This window comes from Rhincodon typus, chromosome 24 (assembly GCF_021869965.1).
Source record: "Rhincodon typus isolate 14 chromosome 24, sRhiTyp1.1, whole genome shotgun sequence".
Taxonomy (NCBI): Eukaryota; Metazoa; Chordata; class Chondrichthyes; order Orectolobiformes; family Rhincodontidae; genus Rhincodon; species Rhincodon typus.
Window position 1 is genome coordinate 30714833 of NC_063355.1, and position 19579 is coordinate 30734411.

The 19579-nt window shown below is 41.5% G+C and overlaps 1 protein-coding gene across 1 annotated transcript in view; it reads left to right on the top strand.

Moving 5' to 3' along the window:
• tfip11 (tuftelin interacting protein 11) overlaps positions 1-19579 on the top strand; it is a 30726-nt gene that overhangs the window by 426 nt on the left and 10721 nt on the right. Inside the window, exons 2-8 of the mRNA XM_020514640.2 lie at positions 3736-3941; positions 4967-5126; positions 7116-7272; positions 9942-10069; positions 12358-12516; positions 15309-15812; positions 17096-17202. Of these exons, the coding sequence (XP_020370229.1) occupies positions 3742-3941; positions 4967-5126; positions 7116-7272; positions 9942-10069; positions 12358-12516; positions 15309-15812; positions 17096-17202 (1415 nt within the window). The 5' untranslated portion in view covers positions 3736-3741. The remainder of the gene's footprint in view (positions 1-3735; positions 3942-4966; positions 5127-7115; positions 7273-9941; positions 10070-12357; positions 12517-15308; positions 15813-17095; positions 17203-19579) is intronic.

Below are 19579 nucleotides of genomic sequence, written 5' to 3' on the forward strand. Positions count from 1 at the left end.
GTGACTGAGTGAGTAACAGAGAGGCGAGGGTGAGGAAGAGAAGTGGGGTGTGTGTGTGACTGAGTGAGTAAAAGAGAGGCGAGGGTGAGGAAGAGAAGTGGGGTGTGTGTGTGACTAAGCGAGGATGAATATGTGAGTGAGGGAGAGGGACAGGGAGTGACTGAGGCTGAGGGAATGACCCAGAGGACAGCACGATCTAGACTGCACTCTAATCCTGACATTTCATTCCCCGTTATATCCCCACAGCGCAACACGACCACCACCACCACCGCGCCACCTCTCCCACCCCACCCCCCGCACCCATTCCATTAGACCATAAGATATAAGGAGCAGAATTAGGGCATTCAAGCCATCGTGTCTGCTCCACCATTCGATCATGGTCGATATATGTCTCAACCCTGTTCTCTTACCTTCTCCCCCCGATCCAGTTACTAATCAACAACCTGTCTATCTCTGACTTAAATACGCTCAATGACTCAGCCAAGCTGAAGAAGAAATTCCTCCTCATTTCAGTTTTAAAGGGTTGTCCCTTCACTTAGTGGCTGTGCCCTCAGGTCCTAGTCTCTCCACAACCTCTTTGTCCAGGCCCCTCAGTATTCTGTAAGTTTCAGTGAGATCTCCGATCTCCCCTCACCTGTTGAATACAGGTCCAGAGTCCTCAACCACTTCTCCTATGGCAAGTTCTTCATCTCCAGGATCACTCTTGTAAACCTCCTCTGGATGCCCTCCAATGCCAATCCTTAAATACAGGGCACAAAACTGCTCACAATATTGCAAATGCGCCTGACCAGAGCCTTACATTTCATCAGCAGTACGTCTCTGCTCATTTATTCTTGTCCTCTTGACATGAATGCTAACATTGCATTTGCCTTCCTAACTGCCAGATGAACCTGCATGTTAACCTTAAGAGAATCCTGAACTAGTAGTCCCAAATCCCTTTGTGCATTTGATTTCTGAAGCCTTTCCCAATTTAGAAAATAGTCCATGTTTCTATTGTTCCTAACCAAGTGGGTAACCTCACTCTTTCCCACATTGTATTCCATTTGCCACTTCTCCGGCCACTCTCCGAGCTTGTCCAAATCCTGCTTCCTCAACATTACCTGTCCCTCCACCCATTCTTGTGCTTTTTTTCAAACGTCCAGTTTGTTAATCTATAACATGAATGGTTGTGGTTGTAACATTGACCCCTGTGGAACTCCACTCGTTACAGGCTACCATCCAGAAAAAGATCCATTTATTCCCATCTGTGCCTTCTGCCAGTCAGCCAGTCCTCTATCAACACCAGCACCTTGCCCCTAACACCATGGGCTCTTATTTTTTTTTAGCAGCCTCCTGTGCGGCGGCTTGTCAAAGGTCTTCTGGATATCCAAATGGGCCACATCCATAGGCTCTCCTTTGTCAAACTTGTTTATTACCTCCTCAAAGGATTGTAACAGATTTGTAAGGCATGACCTCCCCTTGATGAAGCAGTGTTGACTCAGTTCTTCTTTATCATGCACTTCCAAGTACTCTGCAATCTTGACCTTTGTAATTGACTCTCAAATCTTACCAGCAACCAAGCTCAGGCTAACTGACATATAATTCCCCATCTTCCGTCTCCCTCTTTTCTTAAACAGCATGTTACATTAGCCATTTTCCAGTCCTCTGGGGCCCACCTGACACACAGGTGATGCTTGAAAGATCACCACCAATGCCTCCACGATCTCCTCAGCTCTCTCTTTCAGAACTCTGGGATATGGTCCACCCACTCTGGGTGATTTATCCACCTTCAGACCTTTCAGCTTTCCCAGCACCACCACCTTACTGATGTCCGCTGCACTCAACTCTGCCCCTTGACACTCTGAAGTTTTGGTATGCTACATGAAGAATGATGCAAAGCATCAATTAAGTTCATGAGCCATTTCTTTGTTTCTCATTATTCCTTCTCCGCCTCATTTTTCAGCGTTCCAATGTCCAGCCTTGCCTCTCTTACTTTTTATTTGTCTAAAGAAAACTTTTTTTCAATTTTTTTTTATATTACTAGCTAACTTACTCTCACTTCATCTTCTCCCCCTTGTTGCTTTTTCATTTGTACTTTGCTGGCTTTTAAACCCTCTGGCTTCCCAGTAATCCTCACCACATTGTATGCTTTTTCTTTTACTTTTGTATTGTCCCTAACTTCCCTTGTCAGCTATGCTTGCCTCATCCTCCCTGTAAGATGTTTCTCCTTCTTTGGGATGAATTTCTACTGTGTTTCCTGAATTACCCCCAGAAACCTCTGCCATTACTGCTCTGCTGTCTTCCCTTCCAATCTACTGTAGCCAGATCCTCTGTTATGACTTTGTAGTAACCTTTACTCAATTGTAATATTGTTACATCTGATTCCACCTTCTCCGTCTCAAAATGAAGGGTGAATTCTATCATATTATGATATTATCTCCCACTCCCTCCTTCAACAGTCTCTTCCTCCCCCCACAACCTCCCTGTCTCTTCCTGTCCCCCACCACAATCTCCCCCAACTCTTCCTTCTGCCCCCCAGCAATCTCCCCATCTCTTCCCCTATCACCCCTCACAATCTCCCCCATTTTTTGCCTCCCAACCCATCCCCATCCAATCTACTTCAACCTGTGATCACCCAGTGCTCTCCAGAAGTTGCTGTTTATCATCAAGGAATGGGATCCTTTACTATTTCAGCAATTATTAAGATTGATGCATCAGCTAGTGCCTTGGACTGTTTGCTTAAAAGTAACTAATACTGAAGACATGCAGCAGGTCAAGAAGGCAGCTCCTCATTGCTTTCTCAAGGACAATTAAAGATGGACAATAAACAGTGGCTTGGTCAGCAATCCCACCATCCCATGAATGAATTAAAAAAAAACTAAAACTTTTGTCTCATGGGATCAGAATTTTATATTATCTTTCTCTCTCAGATCTACCATCTGCAACCTTTTTGAAAGCAGTTTGAAACTTGGTGGGGTAAGGCCAGTTGCCAATTATTAACAGTGTATTTCACTTGACAAGTGAATATATGAAGAACTGTCAAAACAAATTACATTTACCTCAATTTTCTCCCTCAAGAATATGAGAAAGTAATAAACCACATGCCCTTTCTGTTCTGTGGTTTGGGTAGTTTGTTTTTGACATTGCCTTTTTTCTAAGCTACTTGCAACTCCAGGCCTATAGCTTGCACACTCTCGTTTAATATCCTGACTGTTCATAAGTCCCTTTATCCTTTTCTCTGGGTATTTCTGGCAAGTTGGTTACGAAATATAACTGGGAGTGAAATTTCATTTAATTCATCACTGAATATTGTCTCATAATCGGCCGATCCATGGCCAAGGGGATGTTTTTCGTGATACCTGTGATTAAAAAGAATCAGCAAAACTTAATAAATATCAGGAAATTGAAGAAATTAGTTGATTGGCATTTAGAGTAGAAAGGACAACATCTTGGATGAAACTCTCCCTCAGCACCCACGTTATTGACTTGGCTGTCTGCCTCAGTTGCTGATTCAGTATTGTTTTTCTAGTAATAAGTTTCATTCAGATTCCAACCATTCATGATGTACATTTTTAAACAAATATTGAGCCATATTTTTGAGCACCAAAAATGTGATTGTTGTCTGGGTTTAAACTTCACAGCAAAAGGGAAATTTGAGCTGGAGTCGGGTGATTTTAACATAGTTGTGTTTTTGTGATAGAGCACAATTACCACCACGTTTATGGATGTCCAATTCTTCTTTTTTTAATCTGGTAGGTGAAAATGTCAATGTCACATCTTTACGGGAAAGACCAGGATGACGACGAGGTGGAGATGGAGCGGTTCGAGATTTCAGATTGGGATTTGGAAAATGAGTTCAACCCAGACCGCGTACGCCATCGGCAGACAAAAGAGGATGCTATCTATGGCATGTGGGCTGAGAATGACTCTGATGACGAAAGGCCAAGCTTTGGGGGAAAACGGTAATCTAGAACATTATACACACTGGTTTCAACCATTTATTTGTCACCAAATTATGAGATTTGACAATTTATTTCTTCTCCTTGCCTCCCAGACTTGAAGCAACTGAGTATTCCTGGCTGTTGTTTGATGAGCACCATCAGCTTTTGCTAACTTGATTAAGTGGCTGCTTCTACATGTTTGATCCTAGACAGTGGAGGTTGGCATGATTATTGCAATTGTGCCTGTCCTGGGGCAGATCTAGGGCCAAAGTAGGCGCATATTCTTTAATTTCTCATCTGATTAGTTATTTTGTTACCTCTTGGATTCCCCTATCCATTTCTTGTTCTATTTCTGTGGTTAAGATGTTGTCCATGTGATGTGTTTCTGACATTCTTTCATCCTACTTTGTAAATGTCAGCTATGAGAGGTTGACTTGGCTCCAACTGATTTAATTAACATATTTTGCCAGTGTCTTTTTTGGAATTCAGAGTCACTAATTTTCTTTCTGGCCAAACTCAAACATTGGCCATGTAGAGAATTTTGGGTGCTGAGTTGAGCTCTACCACTCCGTGGCACTGATTATTACTGGACTGTAATTGATCCAGTACTGATTTGTTTTTAACGGAATAATTGTGCCAATGGACTGTTGGTTTGAGCACAGACCAAGTGGGAATGGTGACGTTTGTCACCAGTAAGAACTGTAGATCCTTCCAGTCCATCCATCTCAGCTTGTGTTTTTAGATACTATTATCTAATGCAATAAATTGCCCTGTTAGAATAGAGAAATTAGAGCTGTCTGTTCACTGGTCAGCATGTGTTCAGTAATGATCATCTGTAGTCCTGCTGGATGGATTTAATTGAAGCAAAGCTAGTTGATCAGAAGTTCAGTTGTTGTTTTTTGTACCTCATCAGTATTTATGTTCAGATCCCTGTGTATTTTCTAACCTAGTTATCTTGTGTGCTTGCCAACTGTACATTGGATTTAAGGACCTGCAGTTAGCAGCTGTTCAATAATGTTGTCACTGTATCTCCACTGTTTCTATAGTTCTAAAGATTACAGTGCTCCAGTAAATTTCATCAGTGCTGGAATCCGACGACCTGCAGCTGAGGAAAATGATGAAGAGAAGGATTCTGATGATTCTGAAGAGGAGAAAGTGAAGCGAGAAGATTTTCCAAAGGAATTTGCCCCAAAGAAATTGAAAACTGTAAGTATAGTAATTGTGTTATCAGGCACTCTACCAACTAGAATTCTGTTGTAACTGGCATATCTGACAACACATTTTTAGAAAAGAATTTAGTCACTTTGAATGTGCAGATAATGTTTTCTTTAAAAACAGCTGATAATCACTCTGAGTAAATTGCAAATCTGCAGACGTTGATCTTAAACTTTACATTGAAGTTATTAAATTATTGGATCAGTTTTGGTTATTGCGTCTGTAGAAAGATCTTAGCAACTCCAGTGAAACTGACTGCTTAATATTTTTTGCAGCCTGTCTGGAGGTTGTGGTGTCAGTTGAGGTGTCAACTTGTTCTTCATTGTGATTATTTTACTTTGACACCTGCAGAATCGAGACCCTTAACTGCCCAGTTGCTTCCCCTCAATCCTTTAATGATAGAGCTGCAACTTTTTTTCCATGCAGTGTAATTTAATTCATGCATGCTGGATAAAAATAAAAATGACCGTATTCAGACCAGGTCTGGGCTTGACACTTGGTAGCTGTGCTTGAGTTTAAGCGATCAAAAGACATAATGGCAGTGATGGATTAGATGTAACTGAAATCATGAAGATTTAGTAATACTGCCAGCAATAGTTTGATGGTACAGGTGACGGCATCACTACTGACTAGGCTAATCAGTAATCCAGAGACCCACGTACCGTTCTAAAGACCCAGGTTTGAATTCCACCATGGCAGATGGTGGAAATTGAATTCCGTAAAAATCTGGAATTGAAATAAGTTTAATGGTAACCATGAAGCCATTGTTGATTGTCGTTAAAACCTGTTTTCTGGGAAGGAAATTGCATCTTTACCTGGTCTGCCCTTCATGTGACTCCAGGCCCACAACAATGTCATTGACTCTTAACTGCCCTCGGAAATGGCCTAGCAAGCCACTCGGTCTAACTGCACCAAATGGACACTAGTGGTTCAAGGCAGCAGCTCACCACTACTTTATCAAGGCCAAAGGGGGATGGGAAATAAATGCTCAGCCAGTCAGTGATGCCCACATCCCATTTTTTAAAAAACTTAACATTTGTAGAAAAAAAAACACTTTTAAACAATGTACTCGGGCTAAGAAAATTTCACATCAAATTTTGAATTTTAAGAAAAATCTCAATGTGTGAGTGGTATTTATATTTCCCTTGTCCTGAAATTTCCATATGGATATCAGAACTGTACAGATGCAAAGAGTGACTACATATGGGCAAGAATGTTATAGTTTCTTTCATTAATCATTCATTCATGAGATATGGGTGTCGCTGGCTGGGTCAGCATTTATTGTCCATCCCTAGTTGCTCTTGAGAAGGTGGTGGTAAGCTGCTTTCTTGAACTGCCCCAGTCCATGTGCTGTAGGTAGACCCACAATGTTGCTTTCCTAGAAAGCTTCAGGTTTAATCATTAACTGTTTAATTTTGACTTCAGTTTGGAGAAAATTTGAATTATTAGATAATCTGTGCTTGTTTATTTATATTACAAGTTCAAAAACAACCGTTACTGTCTGCACAAAATCACTATCGATGTTTAGACAAGTGATAATAGTATTTGAGGTTGTTTTCCTAAAATCAATAAAGTTTAAAACATTTTTGTGAAAACGAAGTTTTACAAACTATTTTCAGTTGTTTGTGTATATCAGAGAAATAGTAACACCATTTTGTTTTATTTGTTTTTATTGACAATTGTGGAACTTACTTAGTGAAACAATTAGGCAGTTTGAATAGCTATTTACCAAACTGCAGTTGTTCAATATGTACTTTCGAGGAGCAAAACAAATGTACTTGCTTCACCATAGTTGCGTGGATTCTTTGTATGCTTCTTCCCGATTCTGTTAAGATGTGTATTTTTTTCCCTACTTCTAACAGTCCTTCTCCTTCTTCCCCTTTCACCACTCCATAAGTACATGTTGTATCTTGATTGACTGACGCTTCGTTGGGTATGGATCAGATATGTTCAGTTTCTTATTAATTTTTTTTCTTGTAGGGTGGCTTTTTCAAATCTAGTTCAAAAGGATTCACAGGAGGACATCGAACAAACCAGGAAATTGGCACCTGGGAAAAACACACCAAAGGGATCGGACAGAAGTTGCTGCAGAAGATGGGTTATGTACCTGGCAGAGGTCTCGGGAAGAATGCACAAGGTACAGTTTTTGGAAAGCTTACTAATAATAATTCTTTGTAAGTAAGTCATTCTCAAAAAGTACGAGTTCATTGGTGAAAACTGTTCTTGTCCTGTAGACCACTACAGGTCTCATGTAAAAGTGCTGTTGTCCTGATCAGTTCTGCTACTCAAGTGGAGTGGGAAATAGTTATTAAGCTTTCATTCATTTAATTTCTTGAGGAAAAAAATTTAGTTTGTCCCTGAAAACACCACAATCTCTCCCCAACACTCAATTTCATCTGGCATCTTTCACTAAGAACCTAAACAAATGATCATCCTGAGTAAAACATTTCTGTAGTTTCTTCATAGAGTCATACAGCATGGAAACAGACCCTTCAGTCCAACTCAAACGTGCCGACCAGACTTCCCAATCTGACCCAGTCCCAATTGCCTGCATTTGGCCCATACCCCTCTAAACCCTTCCTAGTTGTATACCCATCCAGATGCCTTTTAAATGTAATTGTACCCGTGTCCTCCACTTCCTCTGGCGGCTTGTTCCACGCTCTCATCAGCCTCTGTGTGAAACAGTTACCCCTCCAATCCTTTTTAAATCTTTCCCCTCTCACGCTAAACCTATGTCCTCTAGTTTTAGATTCCTCCACCCTAGGAAAAAGATCCTTAGCTATTCACCCTGTCCATTCCCCACATGATTTTATTAACTTCTATAAGGTCACCCATCAGCCTCTGATGCTCCAGTGTAAAAAGCCCAAGCCTACTCAGCCCTTCTCTCTATAACTCAAACTCTCCATTCCTTGTGACATCCTTGTAAATCTTTTCTGCACCCTCTCAAGTTTAACAACATCCTTCCTGTAGAAGGGTGACCAGAATTGTATCAGTAGTTCAAAAGTGGCCTCACCAATGCCACAACATGACTTCCCAACTCCTACACTCAATGTTACGACCAATGAAGGCAAGCGTGCCAGATGCCACCTTCATCACCCTGTCTATCTGCAACTCCACTTTGAAGGAACTATGCACCTGCATCCTTGGATCTCTTGGGTCGGCAACACTCCCCAGTGCCCTACCATTAACTGTACACGTCCTGCCCTGATTTGCCTTACCAAAATGTAACACCTCACATTTATCTAAACTCCATCTGAAAAAGATCCCATTGTACTCGGAGATAATCTTCTTCATGGTCCACTGCACCAGCTATTTTGGTGTCATCTGCAAACTTACTAACCATACCTCCTATATTCACATCCAAATCATTTATATGAATGACAAAAAGCAGTGGACCCAGCACTGATCCTTGCAACACACTGCTGGTCACAGGCCTCCAGACCAAAAAAAAACCCTCCATTACCACCCTCTGTCTCCTACCTTCAAGCCAATTTTGTATCCAATTCGCTAGCTTCTCCAGATCCTATACAACCTAACTTTACTGGCTAGTCTACCATGCAGAACCTTGTTGATCGCTTTGCTGAAATCTATATAGACAAATTCTACCACTCTGCCTTCATCAATCTTCTTTGTCACCTCTTCAAAAAACTCAATCAAGTTAGTGAGACATGATTTCCCGTGCACAAAGCCAAGTTGACTATCCCTAATCAGTTGTGGCCTTTCCAAATACATGTAAATCCTGTCTCTCAGCATCCCCTCCAACAACTTACCCACCATTGCTGTAAGGCTCACCAGCCAATAGTTTCCCGGTTTTTCCTTACCACCTTTCTTAAATAATGGCACCATGTTAGCCAACATCCAGTCTTCTGGCATTTCACCCATGCTTATTGGTGATACAAATATCTCAGCAAGGGGCCCAGCAGTCTCTTCCCTAGGTTCCCATAACGTTCTGGGAGCAACCTGATCAGGTCCCAGAGGTTTATCTACCTTTAAGCATTTTAAGACCTCCAGCACCCCTCCTCCTGTAATATGAATTCTTTTCAAGATATCACTGTTTATTTTCTCAAGTTCCCTAGCTTCCATGTCCTTCTCCACAGTAAAGTCTGATGCAAAATATTCATTTAGTATCTCAGCCATCACCTGTGGTTCCACACATAGACGGCCACTTGATCTTTAAGGGCCTTGATTCGCTCCCTAGTTACTCTTTTGACCTTGATGTATTTATAGAATCTCTTTGGATTTTCCTTAACTCTGTTCGCCAAAGCCATCTCCTGTTCCCTTTTTGCCCATCTGATTTCCCTCTTAAAAATACTCCTACTGCCTTCATCTCTTCTAGGGATTCACTTAATCCCAGCTGTGTCTATACCTGATGTTTACTGCCGCCTTTTTCTTGACAAGAGCCTCAGTTTCTCTATTCATCTAACATTCCTTACATCTAGTGTTCTTGCTCTTCACACTAACAGGAACATATTGTCTCTGAACTTTCATTATCTCGTTCTTAAAGGCCTCCCACTTCCCAACCATCCCTCTACCTGTGAATAGTCTCCCCCAATCAACTTTTGTAAGTCCCTGTCTAATACCATCAAAATTGGCCTTACTCCAATTTAGAACTTTAACTTTTTGCTCAGTTCTATGCTATTCCGTAACTATGTTAAATCTAATAGAATTATGATCACTAGTCCCAAAGTGCTCCCCCACTGACAGCGTCTTCAGCTCCAAGCCATCCAATTCCATCTTTTGTCCATTTTGTGAATTTAAGTGGTGAGTGGTTATGCCATCAGTAACATTATTTCTTTTATGCTGCAGGAATTGTGGCACCCATTGAGGCAAAGATGAGGAAGGGGAAAGGAGCAATTGGTGCTTATGGGTCTGAACGAACAGAGCAGTCACTGAAGGATTTTCCTATTGTTGACTCCGATGAAGAAGCAGAAGAGGTTTGTAGCAACGTAACGTTTGGCCTTTTGTACTAGTTTTTGTAAAAATACATCAACCCACCCTTTTCTCTTTCTTACCCTTCTTTGAAGGAACTATTCTAGGTGTTGGGGATGGCACGGTGGCTCAGTGGTTAGCACTGCTGCCTGACAGCACCAGGAACCTGGGTTTGATTCCACCCTTGGTTGACTGTCTGTGTAGAGTTTACACATTCTCACTGTGTCTACGTGGGTTTCCTCTGGGTGCTCCAGTTTCCTCGCACAGTCCAAAGACGTGCACATTAAGTGGATTGGCCATGCTAAATTGCCCATAGTGTCCAGGGATGTGTGGGTTAGGTGGATTAGCCATGGGGAATGCATGGTTACAGGGAAAGGGTAATGGGTGAGTCTGGGTGGGATGCTGTTCAGAGGGTTGGTTTGGACATGGACCAAATGGCCTGCTTCCACACTGTAGGGATCTGTGATTCTATGTTTATTTCAATCCTGCTCTATCTGTATTCAAAAGCATGCATTTCTGAACACAGGTCAGTGGAAAGTAATTAGAATAAGATTTCTCTCCCGTGTGCTAACCCTCATCTGATCCCTACCCCAGATTTAGCCCAGAAGCACTAAGGACCAGTTGTAGGTGCTTCTCAAAATCATAGAATCCCTACAGTGTGGAAGGAAGCCATTTGGCCCATCAGGTCCACACTTCCCCTACCCTATCCCTGTAACCGTGCATTTTTTCCAAGGTTAATCCACCTAGCCTACACATCCCTGGATACTATGGGGCAATTTAGCATGACCAATCCACCTAACCTGCACATCTTTGGATTGTGGGAGGAAACTGGAGCACGCGGAGAAAACCCATGCAGACACAGGGAGAATGTGCAAACTCCACACAGACAGTCACCAGAGGCTGGAATCGAACCTGGGTCCCTGGCGCTGTGCGGCAGCCATGTCGCCCTACTTTACCTGAGAATCAACTTTTTTTGGTTTGTGTGTTTACTGGTATACCAGTGAGTAAAGGGAGTACAGTAATAGATTGCAGCACATCAATAACAACTTGTATTTACATAGTGTCTTTAATGTAATAAAATGTGTTAAGGTGCTACTGTAATTCAGCATTTGACACTCAGGGGCTACTTTAGAATATATAAACGAAGATGACCAAATACTGGAAGTAGTAGGAAATGAGAAGCATCTTAACAAAGGAAAGAGAGGTGGAAAGAATAGATGAGGAATTCGAGGACGTTGATAGTTGAAGTTACCAATATTGGAGCAACTAAAATCAAGAATACTCAAGAGGGCAGGACTAGAGGAACTCAGGTTTCTGGAACTGGAGGCAATTATAAAGATTGGAGAAGACAAAAGCCACGGAGGGATTTGAAAATAAGGTTAAAAATTTTAAAATCGGCTTTTGTAACTGGGAGCCAGTGCAGATCAGTGAATAGTTACGTGGTGGGTAAAACGGCTGGTATTGGTAAAGGTATTGCAGCAGAGTTTTTCAGGGGTTTGAGTGTAGGATGTGGAAGATGGTGAATAGTGCGCTGCAGTAATACTCCATGTTTTCAGCTGGACTGGCATGTGTCCCACTTCTCAGGCAAGTAACTAACTAGTAGATTGGATGAAAATAGTTGGAGCAATCCATTTCCTTTAAATGCTCATGTCTTGAGATCTGACTATGAAACAACATTCATACCTGCTTACAACCGCCATAGTTTGACTACTTGTTGAAAGGTGAACAGTTGCAGTCAGAATTGTAAATGAGAGGAATTGTGTTATCTCTTTAATTTTCCTGCAAAATTCACACATCTTCTTTCATAAAGGATTATGCACTACTGAGTTTCAAGGCTTGTATTGTTTGTTTGGAGGTTGGGTTATTGGGGGTGGTGGAAGTCACTTTTTTTTTCTTTGGCAGGAAAAAAGTACATTTATATAATGCTTTTTATGACTTTAGGAGGTACAAAGGACTTTATAGCCAATGTGGTACCTTTAAATAGTAGTTGCTGTTGCAATGTAGGAAATGCAGTGGCCAATTTGTGCACAGCTGATAACCTGCACTTAGGCTTCTGTCAGTGTTGGGATAACATATCAACCCATCTCCACACCTCACCACCTTCCCCAGTTTGAGTCGCTGCCTCATGGCACATTGAGCAACTGCTTAGTATCTCATTTCCAGAAAGAATTCATTGAGTTGCGATACACAGGAATGGATATCTGAGGTTGAAGACAATTGAAGGCAAATTTCATAATTTGCCAATAATGAAGAACAGTCAGTATGGAGTGACTGATTAACTATTTGTGTTCAGGAGTTTCAGAAGGAGATGAGCCAGTGGCGGAAAGATCCTGCAGGTGGGAAGAAAAAGCCCAAGTACACCTTCAAAACTGTTGAAGAGCTTAAAGCGAAAGGAGCATCCGCCCTGGGCAAGAAAATGGCTACACCACAGACAGAGCTCTCACAAGTCAAGGTGCGTGGGAGTAGGCTTTCTCCTCCTCTTAAGTATTTCAACATTTCCATACACAATTTTGAACCCATTAATTCTAGTTGTTTCAAGCAGCTCTTGTTAAATACGGGACAGAATGGGTAATCATTACACAAACAAAATGATCATATCATGTGAATTAAATGGTAAGACTAAAACTGCTGGTTTAGAAAATGTCAATATTTTGGCAGATTTATCAACCCATGCCTAGTAACTTTTAAGTGACATTTTGTGCCAAACGTTTCGGGAGGAAATTTTTTTTGTTTTCCAATCTGCCCCTTACTGTACCTGTTCTGCCAAGCTGCATGTTGATTTAAGCATTCACTGTTGAACCTGTGACTTGCTGGCTCAGATACTTTGCATGAGATCAGTAGAAAAATTGTGTTTACCCATGAAGTCTTACTTTTTTAGGGGACGTGAATAAAGAATATTGGAAGTCATCTGAATAACAATAAGGGGGAAAAATGATCATTTCACAGTGGGTAGAGAAAATGTATTTGTTTTTCAGGCCTTCCATCAAAAAAACATGCATTTACTGAACTCTTTGGAGGTTTCTTAAACATGTTCCAAATTGTTCCAGCGTAGATGTGAAGCCTTCTACCTGTACACTGCAGCCTCTTTTCACACCAAAGTATCTTTTTTGATATTGTCAGTAATGTCACAAGAGATCTATTGGCCTTCCCATCAAGATAAAAATGACGACATCCATCACAACCCTGACATTATATTCCAAAGTGTCAAACATATTTAAAGATAAAAAGCTGTGTTTCCCCTCTGGTCTGTGAATCCACAAACTTCCTCTAAACTAGACATTAAAGTCATTACACTTCATAGAATCATAGAATCCCGCTGTGCCAGTAGTGATATTTGTAAATAGCAGATGTCTTTGCAGCAGATAGCATATTTCTGCATAGTTTTTCAGCTTTACTAGAAATTACAAAAACAGTTTCCCACAATTGTTATCAACTAAGTACAACAGTGAATACTAATATGCCTGGTGGTTTTTAGGGTTGGACTATTGGGCTTATCTGATTGATCATCCTGCAATGCCCTTTTCATGTCTTATAAAGCACCATATACCCTGAATAGTTCTCCAGCATAATGATTAGTTATACCTTCCCATTGAGTGCCACCATGCCTGTTGCCCGAGCCCACTTTCAGAGCTGAGGCCTCTGTCTACGGATGTAGGTTTGTAGGTGTTGGCAGATAGCAGCTGGCATCAAGCCTTACTTTCCTGGCACTGGTCATCTGTCTCATACAAACATTGAAAAATAAATTGTTGCCAGTGATGATGTTTGGGGGAGATAGAACAACTGCACAAAGGCTTATGATAGTCTACATGCCAATTGGAAATAAAACTTTGAAAAAGGAACATTGCTATACATATCGTCTTTATGGCCCTTGGAACTTTGTTCCAAAACTGCTGCGTGGCCAGAAACCCTGTTTGTCTCTTTGTTTGAATAGCAATGAATACTGCATTTGCAATTAGTCTAAAGGCTGGAAAATAGAACAGAGATGGTGTTATTGTAACCCTTCTGCATCTTTGTTGTATTTGTAAGCTGCCTCTTGTTACAGGAAAGTTCCTCCTGTGTTTGTCCATTTGTCCCTTAGCAAGATGCGCGCTAGGGAAAATTGGAAAATCTCAGATCCCTCTCATTGACCTACTGTATGTTGGTGGTAATGTTAAGGCAAATGTTTTGCGTATGCTAACATGCAAATTGTGTGCCATGGTCTGGATTCCTATGAAAGTGTCATACATCATCACCCTTTTTCATTATCTTTTCCAAAGGTTTTCATTAGGGCTTAGTGTATGAATTCTTCCAGAGTATCACTCTGTCAATAATACCTGCTGCTATTTCTCTGAGCACCTAAAACCCGTGAATAGTGGCAAACACTCCATCAACCAATCTGGTCCTGGTCCTGGTCCTGGTCCTGATCCTCTGAAAGATAATCATTGCAGCAATGTACCTTGGAGGATGCACTAAGGGACCACTTGGATATCCCCACACAAAACTATCTGGGAATTGAAATTTCCAATGGTATAAACTGTGCACTTGGGATTTTCTATAAAGGTCCCCAACTCTGAATTAGAGCTGCAAACTTTGGACATTTCAGAACTTACTGTAATAACCATTGAAGAAAAGTTAGAGATATTGACACTTGCTGTAACTCTATGACAACTATAAAACGGACACCACCACCCCCCCCCCCCCCGCCACCCTCACCATATGACCTGATCTGACAACCCCCAAACCGATAGCCCTAAACCCGAACTAACCCAGCCCACCCACCCCTAATAACTGCTATTTTACTGGCCACCTTACCACTCCACTTGCTCGCCTATCACCTTATCCCCTCATCCACTTACCTTCCACACTTGACTTCTCTCTGTAGCTAATCAAAGAGGCTTTGAGGCTTTAAATCTCAGAATGCACTGTGCTGGAAGAGTCCTATATCCAGGACACTCCAAGTTCCTGAAGAGGCTCAAATCTGACATTTGGCCTGAAACAGCTATGGGGCAGAGAGAAGAGAAAGGAATGGACTGGAAATCCAATTGTCGTTGATACTCCTCAGGAGATTCTGTCCAATGTTTCCATGTTATCAGAGAAAAAAACTAAAACGATTAGCAGTGGACAACATCTACCAAATTCTATATAGTTGCATCAGAAATTGTGTGTTTAATGAGGTTGAAAATTAATTTCCAAATGAGTTGTTCAATGACTGATTGATTGACATTGAGCCATTGTGAAAATCTAACTGCTTAATTTATCATGTAGGTTATAGACATGACAGGAAAAGAACAGAAAGTCTATTACAGTTACAGCCAGATGAACCAGAAGCATGATATTCCTGATGACACACAGTCTCCAGTTAAAGATGCAAAGTCAGAGGGCTTTTCTCTTCCAGAGCTGGAACACAATCTGCAACTGCTCATTGAAATGACTGAGCAGGAGATCATCCAGAATGACCGTCAGCTGCAGTATGAGAGGGACATGGTTGTTAATCTCTCCCATGAGAATGAGAAGCTGTCTGAAATCCTTGCCCATGAGGATAAGATCATCGACAAGCTCAGCAATATCTTGCAGATTGTAGAGGACTGCGAGAAGAGACTACAGCCCAACTGTGAAAATCCACTGACCCTGGAGGAGTGTGCAAAAATTTTTGAAATGCTGCAGGAGAAGTATTTGGAGGAGTACAAGATGTTTGACTTAGCAGAACTCTCCATTGCTATTGTATTTCCACTGCTGAAAGAATTCTTTAAGACATGGAATCCTTTGCAGGTAAGATCTACCCCTGCGAATGTGAGTAATTGTAGTCCCCATTATTCTGTGTCATTGGTTGAGGCCTTGGTGCCTATTGGATAGTAAAAGAGGGAAATGAATCACATGTCTGACTATCCGGGATCTCTTGGTGGAAGTTGTATACACATTGATGTTGAATAAGGACAGAGTCCATAGCTGGAAAACCTGACAACATTAACTGCCAAGGTTCACACATTTATTAAGAAAAAGATCAGCTAAATGAGTGAACAGGAATGCCATTGTCTGTGCATCCATACACGATCCAGTGCATTCATGAACATTGAATGTCAGACAGAATATGTTAAATTCTGTTCCATACCTTTCCATTCCTTGACCATTTGATAATGTAATGCATTAAAAATTATTACTAGGGTTTGGGGTTGGAACACTGGTAAGGTCAGAAGTCACATGACACCAGGTTATGATCTACCAAGTTTATTGAAATTACAAGCTTTCGAAGCACTGCTCCTTTGTCGAGTGAAGTGAACTCTAGTAGGAAGGGCTACCAAGTGTAGACTTGGTGACCGCTTTGCAGAACATCTATGTTCTACTCGCAAAAAAGATCCTGAACTACCTGCTGCCTGCCACTTCAGTGCACCACCCTGCTCCCTGGCCAACATCTCTGTCTCTGGCTTGCTACAGTGTTCCAGTGAAGCCCAACGCAAGCTGGAGGAACAACACCTCATTTTTCCGCTTGGGCACCCTACCCTCCGGACTCAATGTTGAGTTCAATAATTTTAGGGCCTAAACTCTCCCATGTCCCAGCCCCCCACCCCACACACCAGGCTTTGTTACCACATAGCCTGCCATTATACACCCGCTGTTGTTAGTCACTAGCAGTCCCCGTTAACAACTATTCACCCTCCCAGCCTGATCGTTAGCAACTCCTTTGTCTGTCCAACTGTTTTTCTCTCTCTCCGGGCTCTATCCTATCGTTTACTCCCTATCCACCCACCTTCCTATTTTCTGCATATAAACTGACGTTTTCCCATCCACCATCAGTTCTGAGGAAAGGTCACTGGACCCAAAACGTTAACTCTGTTTTCTCCTTCACAGATGCTGCCAGACCTGCTGAGCTTTTCCAGCAACTTTGTTTTTGTCCTAGTAAGAAGGGAATGCATCGTACTGTACCTGAATGCATGGGATTCTTTTGAAATGGCAATGGTAGAAAATAGGAGAAAGGTCCATCTCTCAAAATGGTGCACTGGGTACAGTATGGGAAGAAGGAGAATTAATCAGCCTTACTACTTTTCTTCATTTAGGATAACACATATGGTTTAGAGGTCATGTCAAAATGGAGGAAACTTCTAGAACGAGATCAGCTGCAACATGGAGGATGTGATATGTTGTCATTGGACCCTTACCACAGGTAAAATGAATAATTTCAAATTTTACTTTGACAATTAGAAATACCGACAGATGTCTCGGCGGTGAAGATGGACCAAACTTCTCAAACTTTTCAGTAATTGAAGACACTTGTGAAATAAGAATCAGAAGGATAATGGTTCCTCAAGTTAGCACATTTGAATGTTTCTGATTTGATTGCCTGCTCTATGCTTAGTTAGGCTGTTGCAATTGGTTTCAATGTTCCAGAGCCAAGGAACTAAAACTAAAAGCAGCTGTGACTCCTACTCTTGTAAAGATGTGCTGAAAATTCCTTCAGGTAAGAACAGGTTGGGGCTTCACTGTGATCCCATTAAATTCAAATAACTTAGCTATAGTAGGCAAACACATTGAATAGTGGTTTGAAAAGGTATTAGAGAAGCCATTCTTTAGCACAATATTATGATTTGGCAAAACACAAAGAACTGTGTTTTACTGGAGATCTGAAACAAAAACAGAAATTGCTGGATGAACCCATCCGGTTTGGCAGTATCTGTGGAGGGAAATCAGAGTTCATGCTTTGGGTCCAGTGACCCAGGTCTCAAGAAATGAACCCAAAATGCTGACTCTGCTTTCTCTCCACACACGCTTCCAGACCTGCTGAGTTTCTGCAGCAATTTCTGTTTTTGATTATGATATGGCACTTAGCTCAATGCTTTTAACTTTTTTTCACATCAAAAAGACAGTTTACATAAGCTGAGTTCAGCAAACAGAAACTGAGGCATTGTCTGTGAATAAAGTACTGTAGAACAAACACTTGCCTATTTTCCTGTTTACTCTGAAAAGCAATAAATAGCATGTGTCAGATTATTATATTCAGGATAAATTTAACAGATTCGCTTACATTGTGATACACAGAATGAGAAAGACATAAGTACTTTTACCATCATTTCAAATTATTTAAAGACATGAACCAATTTAAAACTGTTGTATCCCTGTTCAGTGGTTTTGTCTGAGTCCTTTCTGGATGTTAAATGGAAGATGATTGTAATGAACCTTTTTTTAGCTGCTTGTGGCTCAGGCAAAGCAAAGCATGAATCTAAATGACACTGGAGGATTTGTATATTATTGTGTGACCTTTCTTTTAATATAAAAGTAGACCCCGATCGGATATCAGTTAAGGAGTCATGAGAATGAGCTTTATAGTCTGTTTTTTTTTTGTTAAATTATGTCTTGTTCCATGCCTGTCAATGCTCCCAGTAATAAGCTGGACTGTTCCTGAATCAAAGCTTCCTTGCTGGTACAGCCATTTAAAATGTAATGAAATAGCTTGCAAACCTGTAAACTTAAATATTAAGCAATTGAAGGCACACCTTTTGACTTCAGCTTGAAGGTTAACTGCCAGATATTGTACCCTGAACGTGGCAACGCAGGTGGATAGAGTGGTCAAGAAGGGATACAGCATGCTTTCGTTCCTCGGACGGGGTATTGAGTATAAGAGTTGGCAGGTCATGTTACAGTAGTTATATAGGACTTTGGTTCGACCACATTTGGAATACTGCGTACAGTTCTGGTCGCCACATTACCAAAAGGATGTGGATGCTTTGGAGAGGGTGCAGAGGAGGTTCACCAGGATGTTGCCTGGTAGGGAGGGCGCTAGCGATGAAGAGAGGTTGAGTAGATTAGGATTATTTACATTAGAAAGACGGAGGTTGAAGGGGGTCCTGATTGAGGTCTACAAAATCATGAGAGGTATAGACAGGGTGGATAGCAAGAAGCTTTTTCCCAGAGTGGGGGACTCAATTACTAGGGGTCACGATTTCAAGGTGAGAGGGGAAAAGTTTAAGGGAGATATGCGTGGAAAGTTCTTTTACGCAGAGGGTGGTGGGTGCCTGGAACGCGTTGCCAGCGGAGGTGGTAGAGGCAGGCACGTTAGCGTCATTTAAGATGTAGCTAGACAGATACATGAATGAGCAGGGAGCAGAGGGATACAGATACTTGGAAAATAGGCGACAGGTTTAGATAGAGGATCTGGATCGGCACAGGCTTGGAGGGCTGGAGGGCCGAAGGGCCTGTTCCTGTGCTGTAATTTTCTTTGTTCTAGATACCAGTTGTTGCTTAGATGACCAACAATTTGGTTAAAGTTTGGATCTCAACATATACAGAGGCAGGAGTCCTTAATATTACATTACCAGAGGCAGAGAATGCACTAGAAGAATCAAGAATAAAATCTGTTTGATCAGAACTAAGAAATGTTAGAGGTAGCATTACGTTACTGAGTTAAAGTCCTAAAGTTAGAATCCCTACAGTATGGAAGCAGACCATTCAGTCCATCAAGTCCACACTGACCCTCCAAAAAGCATCCCACCCAGACCCTGTAACCCTACATTTCCCGTGGCTAATCCAGCTAGCCTGCACATCTT